Source organism: Oxyura jamaicensis, chromosome 9, assembly GCF_011077185.1.
Source record: "Oxyura jamaicensis isolate SHBP4307 breed ruddy duck chromosome 9, BPBGC_Ojam_1.0, whole genome shotgun sequence".
Classification (NCBI taxonomy): Eukaryota; Metazoa; Chordata; class Aves; order Anseriformes; family Anatidae; genus Oxyura; species Oxyura jamaicensis.
In genome coordinates, this window is record NC_048901.1 from 13,454,733 (window position 1) to 13,477,208 (window position 22,476).

At 50.2% G+C, this 22,476-nt stretch overlaps 1 protein-coding gene across 1 annotated transcript; it reads left to right on the forward strand.

The window, feature by feature from the left end:
• Positions 1 to 4,692: 4,692 nt before the first annotated feature.
• LSG1 (large 60S subunit nuclear export GTPase 1) lies at positions 4,693 to 17,173 on the forward strand. Its single transcript, XM_035334837.1, has 14 exons — positions 4,693 to 4,845; positions 4,942 to 5,059; positions 5,219 to 5,339; positions 5,704 to 5,790; positions 6,747 to 6,833; positions 8,913 to 8,973; positions 9,630 to 9,806; positions 11,627 to 12,034; positions 12,331 to 12,432; positions 13,238 to 13,381; positions 13,662 to 13,785; positions 14,324 to 14,403; positions 14,742 to 14,915; positions 16,270 to 17,173. Exons 1-14 carry the CDS (start codon positions 4,771 to 4,773, stop codon positions 16,447 to 16,449), a joined length of 1,938 nt encoding a protein of 645 aa, XP_035190728.1. The 5' UTR covers positions 4,693 to 4,770; the 3' UTR covers positions 16,450 to 17,173.
• The last annotated feature ends 5,303 nt before the right edge of the window (positions 17,174 to 22,476 follow it).

Below are 22,476 nucleotides of genomic sequence, written 5' to 3' on the forward strand. Positions count from 1 at the left end.
CCCGGCCCCGCTGCCGTGCGCCCCCGCCGGGCACCGCGCACCGGGCAGCGCGGAGCCGCAGGGCACCGGGGGGCTGCGGCGAGGGGAGCCCCCCCGGTGCAGCAGGGAGACCAGAAGCGGCCTGCAGCTTTCTGGTGCGGATGCTCGGGCACGTTCCCCTAAAGGAGAGCTTCAGAAAGGCGGCCCCCGGCTGCTCGCCGCAGCTTCCCGCAGCGGTGTCCTGCCCTCTGGGGAGCGAGTCCCGAGCTGCTTTGTCGGGGTGTCCATAAGTGCTCGACAGAATGTGAGCGAATACTTATTAATGCGGTAAAATAGGCAAAAGTGCGCTTAAATCGTCTGACAAATCGTTCTCAGAGTTTGGATGAATTAGAACAAATCGCCGTTATCATTATTGCGTTGTGCCACCTAGCAGACTGCCCGGGAACTGCAGGTAACCGCAGCGGCCGGGGCCCCATTGCTCGGAGCCCCGCTGCCCGCCGGCCTCGCCTCGAAACCAGCCCCGCGCGGGGGGCAGCGCTGCAGATGCGGTCCCCAGGGGCCCAGCCCGGTCTGGCGGCAGGGACCCATGACCGCATCTGTTTCCAGAGGCGCTGCTGGGTGTGTGTCTGCAACACACGGCGTTTCCTGTCTCTGGCGGGTCTAGCGCAGCACTTTTGCAGCGTAAGAAAGTCTGTCGCTGACTCTGTAAAGTGCAGGCTTCATTTTCAGTCCTGGGTGTAAGGCCCTGCACCCTCTGAAATGCTGCTCTGGTCTCAACGCACATACATGGGGTGGCACTTCCATCCCGTGCTGCCTTCTTGGGGTGCAGATTTCGGTGTCGCCCCTCAAGGAGACCAACAGGTGCCGCAGCTGGGGAGCAGCACCCAGCACAGCTGCCTATGGGCCAGCCGAAAGTGCAGCTGCAGGGAAGGCTCCTTGTGGTTTAAACTCTGCCTCAGCATGAAAATTGTCTCAGCTCGGCTCCTAACTGTACTTTCTCACCGTTTGGTGTGCCAGACCATTGCAGCCTTCCATGCTTTGTTAGTGGGTCTGATTAGCATCAGGACCATCTCCTGCTTTGGTTCCGGGCCAACCCCTCCTAGCCCCGAGCTGGGGGCCGTGCTGCGGTGTTTCCAGCCCAAGGCTGGATGGTGCTGCTGCTGGGTGTCTGCATGAAGTCTGGCAGCAGGGAGAGGCTCGCTTACATCTGGCACACCAGCCCTAAGCGTGGGGATGCTCCCTTGGATGTCTGCATTTCGTTGCCAGGAGGGGAACCTGAGGCACAGCACGACAGCGGCCAGCCCTGCAGGGCCGGGACAAGCACAAGGCTCCCTGCAAGGATGGCAGGACCCGAGCTCTGCAGGGCATGCACGCCAGGGGCTTATCTACACAGCCCTGTTGCCCAGGGGGAGCAAAGCAGCCTGCTCTCTACTGACGTTACACACCAGCAGCTACCGAGCATCACCTGCTTCTGTGCACCCGCCCGGAGAGCTTTTCCGCGGCGTGGGAAAGTCTGGCAGATACAATCTCTCCCGAGCAGCCCAGCCTTCCCTGCTCGCAGTCTGCGCTGCAGCTCTGCGCCTGGCCCTCGGCAGTGCTCCCCCTTCCTGCCCCGCTCCACCCTCCTCCTCCTCGCTCTGCGGGATGAGGCCCAGAGATGCACCCCACTGCCGGCTGCGGGCTTGGGGTGTGCTGCTCACCACCCCTGCTGGGACACGTGCTGCCTGCCCTGCTGGTGCTTCCCGGATGGGTGACACCCTGCAGGGAGCAGCCGCAGCACCAGGGTGGCTTTTGCACCCCACAGCTGGAGCTGGCAGAGCTCTGTGTGGCTGGGGAGGGCAGCGGGAAGAGGGTGCTGCTTCTGCTTCTGCCCAAGCAGCCTGCTGATAGGGGAAAGTGGATGTGACAAGGCCAGAATAATTCATGGGGTTGTATCGATTTTGTCAGCCTGTGAACACACCCTAGATAGCAGCAGATCTCATCTTGCTGCAGCAGACAGAGTGACACAGTCAAAGTGAAACGTTTCAAACCGGCATTTCAGTATTTTCCAAAACAAAGCGTTTTAGAGGCTCTGTAACTGTCATAAGTGGCGGAGCTTCAACCCTTTGTTCCGAAGTGGGACAGAGGAAGCGTTGAAATGTCAGGATTTCCCATGAAAATGAAAGCCTGAGCGGAGCCCAGGCCCTGCAGGGCAGGACAGGTGCTGTGTCCCCTGCCCCAACCCTGCTCCTCCAGCTCTCACCTGCTGCATGGTGCTGGGGCAGCCCGAGCTGGGCTGGGCAGGGGGTGGCATGAGGCACACCCCTGCTCTCAAGGAAAAGGGTCATTAATGGCCTTTAATTGATGCCTCCTGCCACCCTGCGTGGGTGCCATAGGGCATCAGTGCCCCATCCTCATGGGCCAGGACTGGGAAGGAGCAATGCCAGGAGGGTGTGAGGAGCATGGGGTGCCCACATGGTGACAGCCCCGGGTCCCTCGGTGCACTGAGGGATGCTGCTGGCACAGCTCCGTGCCACAGCCCCGGGGCAGCCTCAGGGCCGGGGATGTGCCTCTGGGCAGGGTGGCTGAGGCCGCGGCGGTCGCGGCACACCTCCACCACCGCGGTTGTTTTTCAGACACCGAGGGCGGGCACACCCCGCTTCCTGCACAGGCGGCCCCGGCGCTTCCTGCACCCGCTGCTATAATTAGAAGGGCAGCAGGGGGCCGAGCCCCCAGGAGGTGCTCACAGGACGTGCCAAGCACCCAGCCTCCTGTTGTGCCAGCAGCCGAGGGGCACAGGTGGCGTCGGGGCAGTGTCCTCTGCCCGACATCCCAGTGCCACAAGGGCTGCCCCTGCCCATGCAGAAGGGAGCAGGCAGCCATGGGGCAGCGGGGTGCACCCAGGTCGAGCCAGTGCATGGGAAGCTGGAGAAATCCCCTGCCTGCTCCAATGCACGTGGCCCTGCCTGATTAACCTTCCCCCACCCCAACAGGCAGGAAGGTGATTTTATCTTCATGTGGCTGGTGGAATAAGCGGAGTCTGAAAAACTTGCCGGAGGGCAGCAGCAGGGTTGGTGCCTTCCCAGGGCTCAGCCTGCTCCTGGAGAGGAGTGAGCCCACTCCCAAAAGACCAGGCTCCCCCTTTTCCTGGGGATCCCATGCACAGGACGGATGCAACCTTCCCTGTGGCATGTGGTGGTGGCCCTTCTGCTAGGCCCAGGGCTCCTCTAGCACCTCTGTCCCACCTGTGAGGACAGCCTGGTGCTGCTGCTGGCTCTGTGTGCCGCTTTGTCCCCTCCCTGGCCAGCCCCGTCCCAGCTGCTCTCCAGACCCTGGGTGAATACATGGTGCCCTCCTGCACGGCAGGAGCCCTGCTGCTCTTCAGGCCCATCTCCCTGCCGTGCTGACACGTGTCTGACTGCAGCTGCAAACAAGGGGACTTAGGCAGATGTAATTCTGCACAGAGCAGAACTGTCTGTGTGTCCTTTCAGGGGTGCCTCGGGGGGCAGGGGGGGGGTTCTTAGCATATCTGCTTGTCAGGCTTGAGCCGGTAATACCGCTGAATCAAGCATTGTGAAACTGCATGAATAATAAATAGCCATCACATGAATATTTCAGAGACACAGTCCTGAGATCTCCCAGTGCTGCCTTAAAGGAAAATGGAGGAAAAGTTGTCCAGAAAGAACAATGTTTCCTTTAGGCAAAATGCACTGGCATTGCTGGCTTTTGAAAATGAGCTGCTGCTACTAAATAATTCTCAGGATTTGCATGAAAAACTGGAGCAATGGTTTGGCTCCAAGGCAGAAGAAGTTGGGAGGGAAGCCAGCCTTTTTGGCACAAGCAGATGATTACCCCGCAGTGGAAGGGGAGCAGACTTCTCCTTTGTCTATCCAGGGTTTTTTGTGAGAAGTCCCACCAGCTGTGGCTGCCCTCCAGCCAGCCAGGCACTCTGTTAGTGTGGCTCAGAGCTCGGTGAGCTCCTGGTGGTGCAGCCAAGTGGGGCTGTGCTGCTGGAGGCCTCCTGCCCATCTCCTCCGTGCTGTCCCAAGCTGTCTCAGCCCCTAACGTATGTGCATGGGTACCAAGGCCACCTCTACGCAGCTTCTGTGTAACCTCCTAGAAGACATTTACTCTTCCTCAGTAAATATCTTCTAGGAGAAGCAGATTGCCAGCTGAGGTACAACCAGAAGAAACCCATCGTGCTCAGGTAGGCACCCACAGTGATGGGTGGGATGGGGAACGCTGCAGTTAAAAATAGGGAATTAAGGACCTAGCCAAGACTTGGCTGTCTCTGTCACTTGGGTCACCCGGTCTGTGTCTCCCTCAGCACTGCTCTGCTCAGAGCAACCCCTGCTGATGCACCCTGCCAAGGGCCTGAGGTGGGTTTGTGGAAGAAGGCTGGAATAAAGCCGGAGTCATTAGCTCAGCTCTCTGCAAAGCCTGCCACAGGTCTCTGGCATCCCGTGAGGTGCCAGGACTGCCGTATGCCCTCCGTGTGGTGTTTTTTGGGGAAAAAACGAGGGGAAAGAGGCAGCCAAGGGGCGTGCGGGCATCCCACCGAGCCCCTCTTTCTTTGCACACAGGGACGGCCGGCGGGGCAGGGCAGCCAGCGGCGGCCGCGGGGACAGGCAGGGCACACGGGGAGCCACGGCGGGGACAAAGGGGGACCCAGGACGGGGACAAGGGGGACCCAGGGCGGCCACAGGGCACCGGCCGGAACCTTTCCTCCCCGGAACGCTGCAGCGGGGCCGTGGCGGAGCGGTGGCTGCAGGGAGCTCCGGTTCCCGGGGCGGCCGGTTCCGGGCGGGCCGCATGGGGAGGAAGCGGGGCGCGGGGCTGGGCCGCTGCCTGCAGCGGAGCGCGGGGCGCCGCGGGGCCACCTCATGGGTAGGGCGGCGGGGCCGGGGCGGCGGGGCCCGGGTCCGTACGGGGGTGGGGGGTCGGTCCGGGCTAAAGGTTTTGCCTCTTGTCTCGTCCCGGCAGCGGCACGCCAGCGAGGTGGGCGACGATGCTGGCCCCGAGCAGCGGTCGGCGGTGGAGCAGAGCCCGCTGGAGGAGTTCCTGGCCACGGCCGAGCTGGCCGGCACCCGCTTCGTGGCCGGTGAGGGGCTGGCAGCGGGCTGGGGGGTTGTCCTGCGGTTGGGGCTGTGGGTATGGGCAGGGGAAGGGGTCCTGGGGCAGAGGGGGTGGGCAGCAGGGGTGCTGCCAGCCGCATCCAGGCTCTGTGTGACTGCCTCGGTCTCTCCCTCCCGTCCCTCAGAGCGGCTGAACATCCAGTTTGTGTCTGCCCAGACCCGCACCGGCCTCCTCACAGCCCAGGAGGCCCAGCACGTCCAGCAGCTGCATGAGGAGAACCGGCAGTTCCTGCGCATCCCGCGGAGGTGAGTGCTGCTGGGCCAGGACACGGTCCTGCTGTGGGGGTGGGCTCGGGTGTCATCGTCTGTCAGCCTGGGGACGGGACGCTGCCTTGTCACTGCCACGTTTTGGGGCATGCTATGACTTGGCCTTCACAAACCTGTGCTAGTGCATAGGTGCCTGCCTGATATGCAGGTGCTGCTAGCCCCAACACGTCTGTCTCATGGTCGTGTGGGTTTCGTGCTCAAAGCTGGGCATTGCTGGAGCTGGTGCATCGAGCATGCAGGCTGTCCCCACCCAGCAAACCTTTCCTGAGCTCTCTGCACGGTGGACAGAGAGATGAATCCCCTGTCTTCAACACCCTGCAAATCCTAGTTGCATTTGCTGCAGGCCATATTGGGATAGGACAACCAGTGCAGAAGACTTGAAACAAGCTGAGAGAGAGAGCTTTCTCGAATGGAGACGACAGCTTGCCCAGTGAGTATGCCACCTGTGTCTGTGAGTATAGCTGGTCAGATTTGGAAGTGCAGGAAGGGGTGGGTTGTGTTTATCCGTGTTGGACATCTAAAATTAACCTCTCCTCCGTGGCTCCTTGTACTTGTCCTAGAAGGATGGACATCCCAGTCACAGTCCAGACACACCTTTGTGGTGAGCTCCATGTAGTTCTACTGTGTGTACACATTCTTGTACTGTTTAAAGCCAAAATTCTTGCAGTGCTTACCCATAGCTGCTTTTTCTCAATCTCCAAACTGCGTTATCTGGTTTATTAAAAGCATTCAGCCTTGCCCCTGTGATTCCCTAATGTTCACAATGGAGCGTGTTGTGCTCTTGACTTTGGAGTGATGAATGTGTCATCTTAGAGCAGCAGTGCTGCCCTGAGAGTATGGTTCTGCCAGCTCTGTCTACAGCAGATTGTGCTGGTCTTGTGCTGCCTCTGCTGGCCTGGCGAGTTAGGTTGTATCTGCATGCACGCAGTGAGCCTGCTTTGCCCTGAGCAAAGTCGCTCAGGCTCTGCTAATGGTGAGTTAAAGATTGTATAGAGCTATTTCAAGTATTGTCCTGAAATTATTTTCTCAAGGTGATACTTGGTTGAGTAATAACTGCTGGCATTTGGGATAACTTCCCAGGTTCGGTACTGCAGCTCTGAAATTTCACAGGAAGTCTTTTGATGAGATTTTGCCTTTTTCATTATTTACCATTTCCCTGTTGGTACAGTCAGGAGCCATTGTGTTCCTGTTGAACCAGCGCCACTGACATGACTTTACCTTGGTGCCTCATCTACTTGCAAAACTAGCAGAAACAGTACCTGCATCTGAGTCTGATTTTGATAGCTTTCTCTGTAACTGAAGTCTCATGGGCCTAAGGAAGAACCAGTGGCGTGCTTTTTGCCTGATGTGGGCCAAATATGATGTCTTTACTCTGTTTTACCATAGTCTTGAGGAAGAAAAAAAGTTAATTCTAACCCCATTTGAACGGAACTTGGAGTTTTGGCGTCAACTTTGGAGAGTCATTGAAAGAAGGTAAGAAAAAGAAAATTACTGCCTGCTTTTTAGTAGTAATGTTTAATGTTTTTTCCTGAATTGAAGCTTTTGAGCCACATATCAAGTGTCTGAGTGCTGGAAAAGCAATTACAGTAAGTAACGTTCTGTTATCAACACTGAAGTGATTTTGTTTTGAAGCGATCAAAAGGTGACGTCAGGAAGAGCAGCTGATAGTGCACGCTAGCTCTCAGCATGGCAATTCTGCAGATAGTTCACTGTGAGTCTCCAGTGATTCTTCAGATGCTGCTCTTGGCTTCTTCCAGTAACTCTGTGTGGGAGGCATCTTTTAAGAATGTTCCTTTGAGGTCTTATGCCAAGATTAACCCTTGCCCCTCTCTCTTAACCACACAGTTGTATTCTGACTTCCAGGGGCGGGAGAGAAGGGAGAAAAACAAAGTAGCATTTGGAAAGAAAGAGCCTCTTGGTCTTTGGCCTCTTGTCATGCAGAGATATTGCAGCAGTGCACAAAAGACAGCAGCCTGACATATCACAGAAATAGCTTTGTTTGCTCTGCAGAGCTGTAATACAATAGGCGTGCTATTTCCTAAGTTAATCTGACTGGGGCATTTAATTTCACTAGTAATTATGTTTGAGCATCTCTTCTGATTTTCTTAAAATTGAAAAATACTTCATCAGTGAGGTCATAGTGAGCTGATCCTTTCACAGAAGTGTCTTTGTGCTGGGTGCTACCAGGGCTTTGAGTTTGTGAGGGCTGGGTCAGGAGCATCTGCCACAGCATATTGTGATGTGCCCTATGAGTGTGTGTTTTGAGGCTGGAATGTGTTATTAATGCTTTTTGGCTCTTCTTGCAGCTCTTTATTTAAGGTAGGGCGAGTACGCTGTCTTAGAACCTAATGGGAAAGTCATCCAGTCCCTTACTTTTGCCAGTTAGATTTGATTCATTGTCAGCCCTTTCTCATCACTGTTTCAAGCTAGTTCCCAGCAGTATCATTCAATAACTTTTCTGTATCCTATTGCAGTACGTGGTGTCATTTGTCTTTCAAACTGATCTTTGAATTTCTGTAAATGTTCAGTACTTTGTACCCGTGTGACTTATGTAATGACTTCCTTGGGGTTTCTTACTTATTTATTTTTAAGCAACTGCCTTGAGAGACTTGAAATCCCTCCGTTCAACCTGTAGTGTTCTGAAGCTAACAAATCAGCAAATAGAATCATCAAACTAATAAAATCAGCATCTGCTAAGCAGTATTTTAAATCATGTAACTGGCAAAGGTCTAGTGGAAGATGGATGATGTAGTTATATTTTACCACCCTTTTGAAAAAAGAAACATGAATGCTCATATCTGAAGTCATTGCATTTTATTTGCACGTAGAACTGATGAGTCTTTGTCATGTATGTGATGGCAACTTGGTGGCTGGATTTATTAAAAGCAGACTTAAAAGTCCTTTCTTACATGGAGGAACAACAAGTTCTATTGAAGTGTAAGACTCTTCTTCCACTGTTCTATGCTTTTTGTGATGCAAAGAGTACAAAAGAAAGTTCAAAGATATTTGACAGCAAATGCTCAGTATCTGCAGGTCATTTGTAGGAGACTTTGTATGTCTTCCCCTATGCAAAGGGGACAACAATGTTCTGGGATATCTTATTGTGTAGGAAAACCACCTCTTCCTCTCTGTAGAACATTGCTGCAGTTTGTGGTTGAGAATAGATAGAGATAAAGCTATGTTACCACAGTTTTTAGTAACATTCCAAGTGATAGAATACCTGTAGTCTTGTTCTTGCCTGGTGAACATTTCCAAAGGGTAGATGGCAAAACATGCATACCTGCTTTCCCTTTGCGTGCTGTGCAGGAGACGTAGCTGAGTAAGACAAGCAGAAGTATTGCACAGCAATGCTGCCTTGAGGTATAAACGTGGCTCTCTTAGGGCATGTGGAATGCTAAGATTCTTTGTTAACTCAGTGAAAGTACATAATAGGATAATACAAATAAAACAGGTAAAATGCATTAAAAAAGTGAAAGTGAGTAAAGTGGTGTTGCTTTTTTTGTGGCGGTGTAAGGAGGAGTATTTCACAGGGCTTCTTTTTATTTTTTGCAGCGACGTTGTAGTCCAGATTGTGGATGCTCGAAACCCCCTCCTGTTTAGATGCCAAGATCTGGTAAGTAAACTACCTTCTTGACTGTTTTCATTTTTATTTCTGAGAGTTTATTCATGTGATTTATTTTATTTTAATATATTAAGCCATGTATCTTGAAGCTGTTTAGTTGTTGTGTTTAATTGGATACCTTACTATTCAAGAATTCTGGCATTACGTTATTTTTTGTAAGTGCTTTTTGACATTTCACGTAAAACATAGTTGATTTAGAGACAGTTCTGCTGGCTTTATATTGCAGATGTGTTACTGCTCCTCACTGTGGTCTGGAAGTGTCCACACTTAACCATCCATTTTTATTCCATCATGCAGTGCAGTTAATGTATTTTTCATTGCATTGCGTCAATGCAATATGAAATTGCTCAAATGGTTCATCTTAGGAGTCCTTGCTGTGAGGTGCTGGTTAATGTCTTACCATCAATCTAAGCAGACGAGATGTTTGCACGCATGGCCAGAAACAACCTGTATTGCAGTGGTTGCATGCTCCCATTTGTGCCTGTAGCTGTCTGCTCAACACCAGATCTATCTAGCCCAAGGGACAGGAATTTTAGCTACACTCCCATGGAGCTGGATGTGACCACTTGCCTTGCTGCTTTTATATCGCCTTGTGGGAGGAGTCCAGACCAGAGTAAGAACTACTTTTTTTCTCTTATTTTATTCAGGAAAGTTACGTTAAGGAAGTCAGCAGTGACAAGGAGAACATGATTCTGATAAACAAAGCGGATTTGCTGAGTGAAGAGCAGCGGGCTGCTTGGGCACAGTTCTTTGAGAAAGAGGGCATAAAAGTGGTGTTCTGGTCAGCTTTGGCAGAGTGCAGACGGCTATCTGGAGAAGAAAAGGTACTGTCCATTACCAGTTCAAACTGTGTGTGTGCTGGCTGCCTCTGTAACTTGTTTTGCAGTTACACTGTGATATACCTGAGCTCCTTTCTAGGAAAGAAAGGCACAGTCTTTGTCTCATTGAAGGATTTCTCTACAAACCTGTGTGGCTTTAAAACAGCATTTTAATAACTGATTCAGAGACAAAAGTGAGGAAAGTAAATGGTGAATGAAGTGGTACACCTTTCGGTCACTGTTGATAGCGCTTGCAATTTCAAAGTTAATGAAATGGTAAAGAATATTGAAGTAGAATGTGAATTTGTTCCTTGAGCTTACTGATGAATAGCTACAGAAACAGTCCTTGTATATCTGTCCGTAAACAATAACTCAGATGAGTTGGAATCCTTTCCAAGAGGGATGCTGTGAGGGACATGGTTATCTATGCAGAGGATTTTTCTCTCCTGCTGAGTGGTGGTGTTTCTTTGAGAACCTAAAGTAACTGAGGAACCTTTCTTGCACAGTGGAACAAAATGTGTTGCTGCCTCAAGTTCTATGTTATAAATAAATTCCACTTTCAGGGTTTGCTAGGCTCATCTGTTAGAGCCATTGCCATTCAGCTATGGAATATCCATTATCTACTTTCAAAAATATGTAGTCTGTTCAGCTGGTTCACAGTTCTTGGATAAAATGTTTTTACAGATTGATGTAAGATGTGTTGGTTCTCTTGCCTTTTTTTTGAAAAAAAGGTCAAAAATGCTACCCTTATGAAAAGGTCTTCATGTTTAAATGTGAACTGCTTGCAGGGAAGAAATGTAACGGTTTAGACTAAAAATGAGACAGCTAGAAATTACTTTATTGTTATTGTTGTGGTTTAACCCGGCTGGCAGCTAAACACCACACAGCCGTTCGCTCACCCTCCCCCCTCCCTCTCTGGGATGGGGGAGAGAAACGGGAAAGTGAAGCCTGTGAGTTGAGATAAAGACAGTTTATTAAGATAGAAAATAATAATGATAATAATAACAATATGTACAAACAAGTGATGCACAATGCAATTGCTCACCACCCGCTGACCGATGCCCAGCCCAACCCCGAGCAGCCGCCCCCCCCCCCCAGCCCGGCTAGCCACCCCTATATATTGTTTAGCATGACGTCAGATGGTATGGAATACCCCTTTGGCCAGTTTGGGTCAGCTGTCCTGGGTTTGTCCCCTCCCAGCTTTTGCTGCACCCCCAGCCTGCCCGCTGGCAGGACAGAGCGAGGAGCTGAAAAGTCCTTGGCATAGTGTAAGCATTGCTCTCCAGCAATTAAAACATCAGCATGTTATCAGCACTCTTCTCATCCTAATCCAAAACATAGCACCCTACCAGCTACTAGGAGGAAAAATAACTGTCCTAACTGAAACCAGGACAGTTATATTTAGATATGAGACAGAACGCTTTTGTGTTCTGGACATTTGGAAATTTTTTCATTCCTATTACTAGGAACATTTGACAAATTAAAAAAAAAAAAAAAATGCTGGGCTCTGCTGCTGCTGTGTGTAAGGATGAGATGTGAGCGTGTGTACGTTCACAATTGTGGTCCTGGAGAGAGAAACCTCTAATACCTTCACAATGAAGCTAACAATACAACCAGGAATATTTTTTTCAGTCTCCCAAAGTGGGCTAGTTGTTTCTAAATCCTTCTTAAGACCCCTAAAAAAGCTGTGAGACATTAGGAGTGGATTGTCAGTCCTTGGGATCTGGATAATGGAAAGATAGTCAATGGCACTGCAAGAAGTACAGTACAGTGCAAGACTGTTAGTACCGTCTTTAAATTTCACCTATGAAATACTGTTCATGCAGGAACTAGGTACTGAAGATGTAGCAGAGGACCTGAGTGATTCTGAGGAGGAAAGCTCCAGTCAAGAAGAAGATGACACAGCAGACAATAGTGCAGAAAGCACATCCACAGGCAGTGCTTTGCAAAGCCAAGTTCTGGTCAGTGATGATGACAGTAGTGACGAATATGAAGACTGTGAAGATGATGAAGAGGATGCCTGGCAAACCTGTTCTGAAGATGAAGGTGGGGACAAAGTAAATGGTATTGCCCCAAAGAGGATAGAAAGCAGAACTGATGGTACTGCAGTGCAGGAGCAGAACAGGAACATCAGGAACTTCAGCCATCTGGTACAGAGAAATGAACTGCTGGAAATCTTCAAAACCATGCACAATGGACCAAGGGTGAAGGACGGGGAAGTAAATGTTGGACTGGTGAGTTGGAGCTTGTGCTTAAAATGGAACTTGCTAAATCTAAGTTTTAATTCCATACACCTTCGATGGGAAACATTCATCCTGTAGCCTGGCTTTGTGTAAGGATAAAAAACTAGCAAGCGCGAATCACTAGGGGTTTTGTGGAAAGATTAATTCTACAGTGTTGGAACTCAGTATTCTTTGCTGCTGACCTGATTTTTCAATACTACTTATTAAAGTGCTTTTGTCAGAGCTCTGCTGGTATCCTGGCATGACCCTACCTAATGTCACTGTTACCATTCTACTTTGTTATCTAGGTGGGTTACCCTAACGTAGGAAAAAGTTCGACCATCAACACAATCCTTGGAAATAAGAAGGTGTCAGTGTCTGCTACACCAGGACGTACAAAACACTTTCAGGTATTGTTGACAAAGAGTTCTGCTTTATTTATTTAGTTCCCTGGTAGAAGAGAACTTCCTCATGAAATCGTTTCAGCTGTGTGGGCTCTCTGAGAACTGTCTGCCAACCCAAAGCATTTAAGTTGGAGAGAGTGGGCTCAATGTATATCATTTTGAAACTTGAGTCCTTGCTTCCAAACTCTTGTTATGCTCTGAGAATCTTTCAAGAGAGCTGCTGTGCAGTGGAATATATTTTCCACGTCTCAATTTTATTTAGGTAGCTTGGCCCTTCTTTTTTCAACTCTGGCCTTGAGGAGAGAACCTTTGAAAAACTAAGTGCTCCTCTGAGTAGCTTAAGGTCATGCTTCAAACCAACCTTGTTGTCCACAGTCATTGCTATGAATAAGTCTAGTTATGCTAGATGTTGATCAAGTTCATAATTTTGAGTTGGCAGCTCCAGTGCTACAATGAACATTGTGATGTTTGTACTCCTGCAGTCTCCTGCCTATTTCAAAAGTTCCAGCGCCTTATAGATCTCTGGAGTGCTTTCTCCTCTGACGGGCAGTGACCCAACAGACTGGAGAGCTGAAGATCTTGCTGCCCCCATCTGGGCACTTCATTTATGAACCCTGGAAGTGTTGCTGTTTTTGACATGGGACTTTTTTAATTCACTGGCTGAGGCCAGCAGGGCAGATATCTGTGTTAGTAAAATTTCTGCTTATTCTTATTTGCATCTCTATTTCATCAGTGCATTTGATCTCTTGTTCCTTTTTCCTCCATGGACACTGCTTTGCCTTGGTGAACTCATTGGTTATTTCTTGTGTAGACCCTGTATGTGGAGCCTGGCCTGTGCCTCTGTGACTGCCCTGGTCTGGTGATGCCATCTTTCATCTCCACCAAAGCCGAGATGATTTGTTCTGGAATCCTGCCTATAGACCAGATGAGGGACCATGTCCCCCCCATTTCTTTAATATCCTTTGCATGAAGTTTGTGAGGGTGGCTGCAAGTGTTGGTCATGCATTGAGAGCATATTAGATAAAACAGCCCTGCTCAGTTTGTCGTTCCATGTCTCATTTCAAGTTTATCCTGTTAGCAGACTTGCATTGTCTTTTGACAAAAATAAAAAAGTAAAAAAAAAAAATTTGCATTGTGACAAAGTCCATAACAATTTCTAACATACACTTGGAGCGACATGGGCAAGACTACTCATGTAGCTGAAAATCACAAGGTGGTTTCCTTCACTAGCTTACGTTTGCCAGCATATCCCACGAAACATTTTGGAAGCAACCTATGGAATAAGTATCATAAGGCCAAGGGAAGACGAGGATCCAGATAGAAAGCCAACAGCTGAAGAGCTGCTAACAGCATATGGACGTAAGTCATGATACCTTTAAAACCTTTACTGTGCGCCTGGTCCGCAGGAGAACAGATGTAGTGTTTTTATTGAGGAGGTTCGTGAAATGTCCTGCCAGTCTGTGTAGTATGCTGCTGTATCATCGAAGCTACCAGTTGTTCTGTGGCACTCTCATCCTTATTGATACCTCCCATCAACTGTGTCTTGAATTAGGCTGTGAAGAATGCAGTGAAGGTTTATCTCCCTTGTCTGATTCTTTGATGCAGTTAATCTTTGGTTTTAAAAAGAAACTTAAAAAACAACAGGTTTTCTGGTGGGAGGGAGATGTCAGCTCACATCATTCCTGTCAGGTTAGGATGCTTCTGCATTTCTTCTGCAGTCAGCAAAATTCCCCCTTCCTCCATGCTTTCCCCAACAGAAGCCTCTTTCTGAGGGAGTGTTCTTTTTGTTTGTTTTGTTTTGTTTTGAGGAAAGGTACAAATGTGCAGTTAGGCAGACAAGAAGAATGTGTTAATTCTCTTGTTCTGACATGGAATGTACTTCTGATTTGTCTTCCAGATATGAGAGGCTTTATGACAGCCCATGGACAGCCAGACCAGCCAAGATCAGCTAGATACATGTTAAAAGACTACGTCAATGTAAGTTCTTTCTGCATCTGGGTTCTCCTTCCTGATAAGAGGTGAACTGAAGATTTCACTGGAGCATGAAGAATAACAATAAAGTGAATTTTCTTTCTTTGGATAAAATTGCTGTACGTTAAAATACTCCTTAAATTACACTATTTTTATGTTTTAAATAAGTGGTATCATCATCTCTCTAAAAGAGGTAGCAGGTATTCTGGAAGGGGTACTGGTAGTCTGCCAGTGTGAGCCCCTGAACTTGCGGGGGCCCTTTTTAGCTTTGGAGTTGTTCTTTTTCCTCTCTGGGGGGTCTCTCTGACTTCTTTGTTAACAACTCAACACCACTGTTTTCACAGGGGAAGCTGTTATATTGCCATCCACCTCCTGGCATTGACCCAAATGATTTTCAGCACCAGCATGAAAGACGCCCAGACAGCAGAACTGTCCAGGCCAGCAGGCAGGTGAAGCCTGAGAAGAATACCAACGTAAAACAAATTGAAAATGTGGTGGACAAAACGTTTTTCCACCAGGTAATTCCGGGGGGAAATTTTAAAGGAATTTTTACAGCAGCACTGGTGTGTCATAGTTACTGGAAAAATAGCTTTGAGGGTGGAGGGGTGCTGGGTTGAGTTAATGGTGTTAGAAGCTATGAGATCCGCACCTAATTTCTACCTAAGAGCTCTGTGTTCTTTTTATTATCTCATAAGTCACTGGGAATGTCTTAGGTGCCTGAAAGATAAGCTAATAAGGAGCACATAAGTTGATTTTAAAGTGTCAGCAGGGTGACCCTAGTCATTATGAGCCTAACATCAATCTTGAGCAAACAGGAGAATGACTGGGAAGAAAGACAAAGGAAAGAGGTGGTATGACAGAGCAACCAACCAGGAGTGTGGCTTTGGACTAAAAGGTTCTTCAAACTAACTTTTGTTTCTTGAGATAACGTATTTAGAGGGAGATATAATAACCACCTTTAAGACAATTGGTTTAGTACTGTGAGGTTATTTTGATTCAGAACTTAAAATCAGGAAAAAGAATAGAATATAGAAATTGATTTGAAATCGAGTTGAGAAGTCTTGAAGTGGAAAATGAGAATTTCTCTGAACTTACATGCTTCTTATTAGGTCCCAGAGGGATCTGTTTTGCCCCTACACTACTGAAAAGAAGTATTAATGACTTGTAGTGAAATGTCAAATGCGTAATAGATGAAGTCTGCACACCTGACAGAGATCAGAATGGAGTGTTTAGCAGTGAAGTAAATGTGTCACAGCGTGATCCATTCAGCTTGAGTAGCTGGGTATGAACAGTATTTGTTTCAGCACAGCTAAAGATAGTCACGCATTTTGAAACCAAGAACTCTGACCCTTTTCAAAAACAGCAAGCTGTTTCAGAAAGCTATGACCTGAAAAGAATTTTTGGGATTGCCAGACTCTTCCTCTGGCTGCCCAAAGTGCTGGCACGTCTGGCTGTGAGCCCCAGCAGTGCTACCCACGCTCCAGACTTGAGCAAGTTATTTTAGGTTCTGGCTTTCACAGACGCCAGATTTGTTTGCAGAGACAATGTGTTGTGTGCAAAGCAGAGACTGTGAGAATCAGTCCTAGCGCCACAGCTAATGTCTGTCGAAGTTCAGTGTCTTGTAAACACTCTGCCTCTGCTTGCAGTGGTGAGCACTGAGGACCTGGCTCAGTGAGGCATGGCTGCAGGCAGAACTGGAAAGTACTGGCAGACTTTACTCAGCTGCATGGCTTGATCTTTCCTGCAGCTCTGGAGCTGGGGACTGAGCAGGTCTTGTAGGGTTTGAGCTTGCCTGTGTCTGGTTTTATTAATGTGTCACAGTTCCTTGTGATTAAATATCTTCTCATCTGGTCACTATGTCTTCCTTTCCAGGAGAATGTTCGTGCCCTGATGAAAGGCGTCCGGGCTACAATGGGGTACCGGCCTGGCAGTGGCCTCGTGTCTGTGCCTACAGCCAATTCTGGGAATGTGGTGGGAAAGCCCTGGAAAAAACATGGGAACAGGAACAAGAAGGAGAAAGTTCGCAGGATCACTAAGCATCTGGAGGCTTAGCTGTGCCACTGGTATCTGGCTTTCCCAAGGCAGGGTCTGCACTGTCCTGCAGGCATGAACTAAGTGGGCATCACTAGCTCACCTGCAAGCTCTGTGCTGGTTGGTCTTGATAAGAATGGCCTCTGACACTCGGAGCTCATCTTTGCTGAGAACAAAAGAGACCCGGCTATTCATGTTATCTGGAAGTCAGCCCGGACATTTGACTGCTGCTGAGAAGTCCTTTCAGTGGTAGAAGATAGGTGCACAAGTGTTTTTTCCTTCCATAAAGGATGTATTTTGTAACTGTTGGGATCAAAGCTAGCCCTGTAAAACTGACTAAAATCTTTAAATAGTTGAATCTTAATGAGTGATGTTTATTACACTGTGAGACACTATTGTTCATCTCCTGTTTTTGTAAGCTTGTTTGCTGATTTGACAGAATACTTCAGAGTGTTGATAAATTACTTTAAAAAAAAACCTTTATTGCCTTCTTCCTTTTCTGCTCTGTGAGCCCTATTCTGTGAAATCCTGCACTGAAACCACTTCCTATCTCCCAGCCTAAGGCAGAGCAGAGCACGGAATGCCATGCGAGGAAAATGCTGCTTTTGTGTCCTTCACACTGAGCTGGTATCAGTTGTGTTCCTGTGTGACTTCCCACTGGTATTTTAAAACATCAGTTCCACGTGGCTGGCAAAAAAAAAAAAGGTGCTCATTTGTCCTAAAACATATTTAGGATTTTACTTCATATGTTGTCATGTTCTGTCTTGCTGCTCTATTATACATTGATCTAGTCTCAGAAATGTAACAGGTCTTAGTGCATACATTAGCATCTAATCCTAAAGAAACTGCTTGGGGTCAGATATGAGATTTACTCCTTGGTCGTCCTGCTGAGAAAATGTTTGTGTATGTGGTCAGTGCTTTTCATTTCTAGTCCAGCATGGGAAGTAATGATAGGACTGGAAACACAAAGTCAGTTTCTGTTTTGCTTTTAGGTGGTGAAGCGCAGTGACAGATGTGGACGCTGGTCTCTGATACTAAAAAGAGAATGCTGTCCTGTAATTTTGTATTTTCCAGGCCTTAAGCGTGGATGGAAATACAAAAACAATTGCTGAGCAGAGTCACAGCAGATGCGGGGCATGCAAACAACTGCTGTGGCCTTTGGGACCCTTTGTGTGCTTGTCCTGTACAAATGATTTTGCTGCGCTGTGCATGCAGAGGGTCCCCTGACAGCAGCACCCGTTTTCCCCTGAGTCACCTTGACTCCTATTTTCCCTTGAGTCCCTACTCTGAAGTTCTTAATTGAATCATTGGAGGGGAAGATCTTTCCCTACCAGATGTAAAACTAAAGCATAATTACATGGAACAAATACGGTCAGTGGTATTTTGCGTCAATGTCCCATAAAGGAAACTGGCTTCTCAAAAGAGGCTATTTTGTCTGGCTCTCCTGGAGAAGATGTCTTTTGCCTTTGTTTCCTGAAGAGAATGTGCCTTAGCCAAACCGGTCACTTACAGGCTTCCCCACCCTCCTCACAGGGATGGTTTGTGCTTTTGTTCCTACTACTGTGCTAGGGACCTCATCGCTCAGAAACACTTATTTCTTTTTGTTTTGTCTTAAGCTACTACTTGTCAAATTACCTGCCAAACTGAATTTGGGGTACCCTCTATATTTTTTCTATTTCTTGCACCTACCAGAACTGGGGATTGGACCAGATGATCTTTCAAAGTCCTTTCCAATCCTTAACAATCTGCGATTCTGTGAATTGTTGGTATCATTCTCATCATTTTCCTGCCATTTGGGCAGGGTGAGGTCTCTTGTCAGCCTCCTTGGTGGACAGGCCCTTCCAAAGGCTGCTGCTTTGGACAATTCTGCTTGTTGCTCACAGAAACCCTTGGCCACGAGACTTGCTGAACCCCTGTGCTGTTTGCATGAGTGAATGGAGGACAGTGTAAATATGACTGAGTAAGTAATGTTTGCTCAAGTTTGTTATGTGCAGACTGCTGATTGTGCTGAAAGACTATTGCCTCTATAGAAGAAGGACCATTAAAAAAAAAAAAAAAAGTTCTGGGCCCAAAACCTTATTAATATTTATGCTGCTGTTGAGCAGGGGGCAAACTAAATAATAGGTAAGGACTGTGGTTAAATTAATGCCTTAATGCTTTCCTGTGGTGGTTTGGTCTGTTGCTGAACCGCATCCGCCCTGCCCTACCCTTGCTGGGGAATGCCAGGCTGGCTGTGTTGACAGCTCAGCACAGCAGCCACGAGCAGCTGCGAGGCGTGAGGCAATGCAGAGGCTGCTCTGCTGTCATGAGCCTGCACAAAGGAGACATTGTGTTTCCCTGCAGCCACCTGCTGAACGAGCCCCTTTCTGCTTCTCTTTCTGCAGGGGTCGAGTTGCTTTCTGCAGGAGTCAAGTTTCCATTTCTGAGTGCTGCTTTCTTAGAGTGCCTTGTGCGTGTAGAGGGAGCGTGCAGGCTGTGACCAGCTCCAGGCTGTTTGCTGGGGTCTGCAGCACCTCCAGCCTCTCCGAGGGGCTTTGCTTTGCAACATGAGCAGCTCATTTTCCTGGTTAATATTACCTGTGGCACTGATACCCAGAGAGATGATTTGATGACCTGACCAGGGACTGAGGCTGGGCATCCTGGGGCTCTGGCTGCTGGATGCCCTCCTGCTGCAGCTCCCCAGCTGGCCAGGTTTGGGGTATGAAGCTCTTACAGTACACAGTGGGGAATGTATATGCTGCACTTACAGCTTTACGGAGGCAACACTGGCCCAAAAAAATTGTCCTCCAGCACCCTGCGGTGCTGCCACCCTGTGTGCCACACCAGGTGGCCCATCAGGCTGGAGGCCAGGGTTTCTGTGGCTGTTTCCTGAGGGCTCAGCACCAGGATCTGGGAGATGACAGCTCTTGCCCCAGGAAGACCCTGGTGAGGGCCTGCTCTGCTCTCGGCTTTGCAGTCCTGCCCTGGACTTGCCCGAGGGAAGGGCGCAGCACCTCAGTGTCAGTGCTGGCAGCCCTGCCTGGTAGGGAAGGGCTCCTCATTCACAGGCTGCCCGCACAGGTGAGCTGTCCCCAGGCTGAGATGGTAGTATGGTCACTGGCACGGCCTCTTCCAAAAATACTTCGGATTTCTCCGGAGGAGTCTGAAATCCCCCTTTCCTGCCGTTAGGGGACGGCCTTGCCCAGCTGGAGGAAAAAAAGCCCTGTGGACGGTCCCAGCACAGCGAGCTTGCTCCTTTGCCAGGTAAGGGCTCCCGCAAAGCTGGTCTGGGGGCTTCACAGGTCCCTGCGAGGAGCAGCTTTGTGCTGTCACCCTGCTGTGCCCTGGCTCAAGTCCAGCTTTTTTCCTTACTGGGAAGCCTTAAACTCAGAGCAGGTCTGGAGAGCTGCTTCTTGGTGGCAGCGAGGCGAGGAGCAGCTCTGCAGGATGTCAGGGTGTAATGTCACGGGGCTGGATGCCTGAGGTGCCCAAGACATCTTGGGACATGAAGAGAAGTCACGGTGAGGGTGAAAGGAAAAGAAACGGCTCCTGAGTCAGAGGAACTATGCCCCAGTGGTCCTGGGGCTGTGGGAAAGGGTCTGTCCCGTGGGTGGTGGTGGTGTGCAAGGGCCCTGCTGGCTGAGGTGGTGGTGTGGAAGGGCCCTCCTGGCTTTGCACTGCTGGACTGGGGCTGGCAATGTTCCCCTGCCCTTTGTCACTTTGGAGTCATAACTGTTGGGACAAAGAAACAAACTGCCATGTCCCCAGTGGGAAGTTATCAGGCTCCAGTGAGCCAGTGAAGAGAAGAGGGAAGCTGGAAGCCCCTGCAGAGCAGCCCTTAGCTGTGGGCCACCCAGTTGTCCTGGCACCTGCAGGGGACAGGAGCCAGCTCACAGGGGTGGCAGCAGCACCAGGCCCCCAGGCTCTGGGCTGGGTCAGGCACGTCCTCGCCTGGGCTCTGGGGACAGCACAGGAGCATGAGGGCTGCCAGGGCCTGGTGAGTGGGAAGGGCCTGTGATGGGCCACCCCAAAGGTGACCTGTGTCCCCAGGGTGCAGGGACAGAGGGCAAGGCTGTCCTGTCTTGGTGGAAGTCGGAACTGGCTGTGCAGGATTCTCCCTCTGTTGAAAGACTCCAAGTTTCCCTCAGCCAGCGCTTTCTGGGCTCCTCAGCCCTTTTCTTGTGTTGCAGGGTGGGGAGAGAGTGCATGAGAAAAACAGAAACCCAAAGTTGTTCTGCTTTGAACTTTGCTCGCATTGCTACTGAGAAATGGTAGGTTCTAGTTTCAGATGCAGCTGGTTCCCCTTTCTGGGAGGAGGTTGCTCGATCCGCCGTGCCCTCCTCACGTGAGGCCAACTCCTTCCCTTCCTAGCAGGACTTTGGAGATGTGGCTGTGCCCTGCAGCTGGTCCAGCCCTGCTCCTCAGCCTCTCCCACACAGCAGTAGCTTGGGTCTGTGCTCAGGTGCCTTTGGCCAGCCCACAGCTCCTCCGAGATGGCAAATTTCTCTCCCTGGGGTGACTTTGTGCCTTAAAGCCTGAGTGGTGCCGAGCAGAGGAAGCTGCAGAAATGGGGGAGCCCCCACAAGGATCGGGAGGAAGCAGCCAGTTCGCCTTCACAGCACTGGACACGTGCAAGTGCCTCAGGCCACGTGCGTGCTGGTGAGGCCGCAGCTGCAGTGCGTGGGATCCCCGGGGCCCCGCAGCCCGCGCTGACATAGCTGTGACACATCAAGTGCTGCTTTGTCCCCAGCCTTGTCTTTGAAATCCACGGGCTGTGCCCTGTTGTGCCAGGCGGGGAGGCAGTGGGCATGCTGGTGCTCTGCCCGAGCTCTCTGTGTTGGAGCCACAGGAGGATCCCGGCTGGAGACCTGCGTGGCTGCTGCTCTGCTGGTCTGTCATATTGCACTGCTGCCCGCTGGGTGTAGGGCACAGCTGGGGCCTGCCTTGGGCAATGGGAAACATGCTGCTTGCTAACAGGGCGAGGACGGGGCCCCAGGGTGGGCAGACCCTGCCTGGTCTGCCTGCAGTGGCAGAAGGAGACTTTACAGAGCTCGTGCTGATAAGGAGCCTTTGCGTTCATGTTTCCAAAGGCCCAGGTTGAATTGCTGAGTGGCGAGGCTCAGAAGTCCAGACGCTAGACAATGGAGAGGCTGGAAACATAAAGGAAAGGAAATTCTTCTGCTGTATTGCCTTTCCTATGGCGATAAGATAACACCAAGTGAAACAGGAGTCCGTGTGGCAGGCTACGGGGTGGGCACCGCAGCTGATCCCTGGAGGATGTCTGCGCAGGCCAGGGCCTCCAGAGAAGGCAACGGTGCCCATGGTCAGTTTTGGAGCAGGAGGTGACTTGGGTTGCCCCGCTCCTACTCCACCACACTGGCCCAGCCATGTCCTTGACTTGTGCATGGTCACAGAGGGGCTGTAAGGGACATGACTGCATGCCAAGCAGGGCCGCGCTGCCGGCCTTTGCTGTGCTGCTATGGGACTGGGCAGCCCGCAGCACCCAGAGGTGCGTGTGCCATGAGAAGAGGAGTGAGGACACAGGGCTGGGTGGTGTCTGAGCAAGGAGCGACCACACGGTGTGACCCTCGTAGTGGGAGCCTTTCTCAGAAAGGGAGGTGATGGGGCTGGGCAGCAGGGGAAAAGCAAGGACGAGTGCCAGTGCTGTGCCTCAGAGCACAGGGACAGGGAGGTCTGATATGAAACCAGCCAGAGGAACACTCAGAGACAGCCCAAAGTAGCTGCGGAAATCATTGTGGGATATTTTGGGCAGTGAAACTCGGATGAATGATGAGTGGAGCTCAAGGAGACAGGCCAGGGCTGCCACCTCTGCTCGGGAAGTCCCCAGGCTGCGGCCACCGGGACAGAAGGGCGGGTGGCAGGAGGTCACTGTGCTGCTGGCTCTGCTTTGTCCCCACAGGTCCTGCTCCAGCCACTGCCTGGCCCAGGCTCGCCAGGACGAGGTGGACCCATGACCTGCCCCATTGCCTGCTTTCGTGTCCATTGTTATAAAACAACCTTCGGGTGGCTGTAGAGCCTGGCTGGGCACGGACAGGTCACCTCTTGTGG

Excerpts from the sequence above, each read along its gene's own strand:
- LSG1 (XM_035334837.1), top strand. The coding sequence starts at position 4,771 with ATGGGGAGGAAGCGGGGCGCGGGGCTGGGCCGCTGCCTGCAGCGGAGC. Across the intron at positions 13,382-13,661 it reads ATGTCCCCCCCATTTCTTTA|GTTTGCCAGCATATCCCACG; the intron begins ATATCCTTTGCA and ends TCACTAGCTTAC. Across the intron at positions 14,916-16,269 it reads ACAAAACGTTTTTCCACCAG|GAGAATGTTCGTGCCCTGAT; the intron begins GTAATTCCGGGG and ends CTTCCTTTCCAG.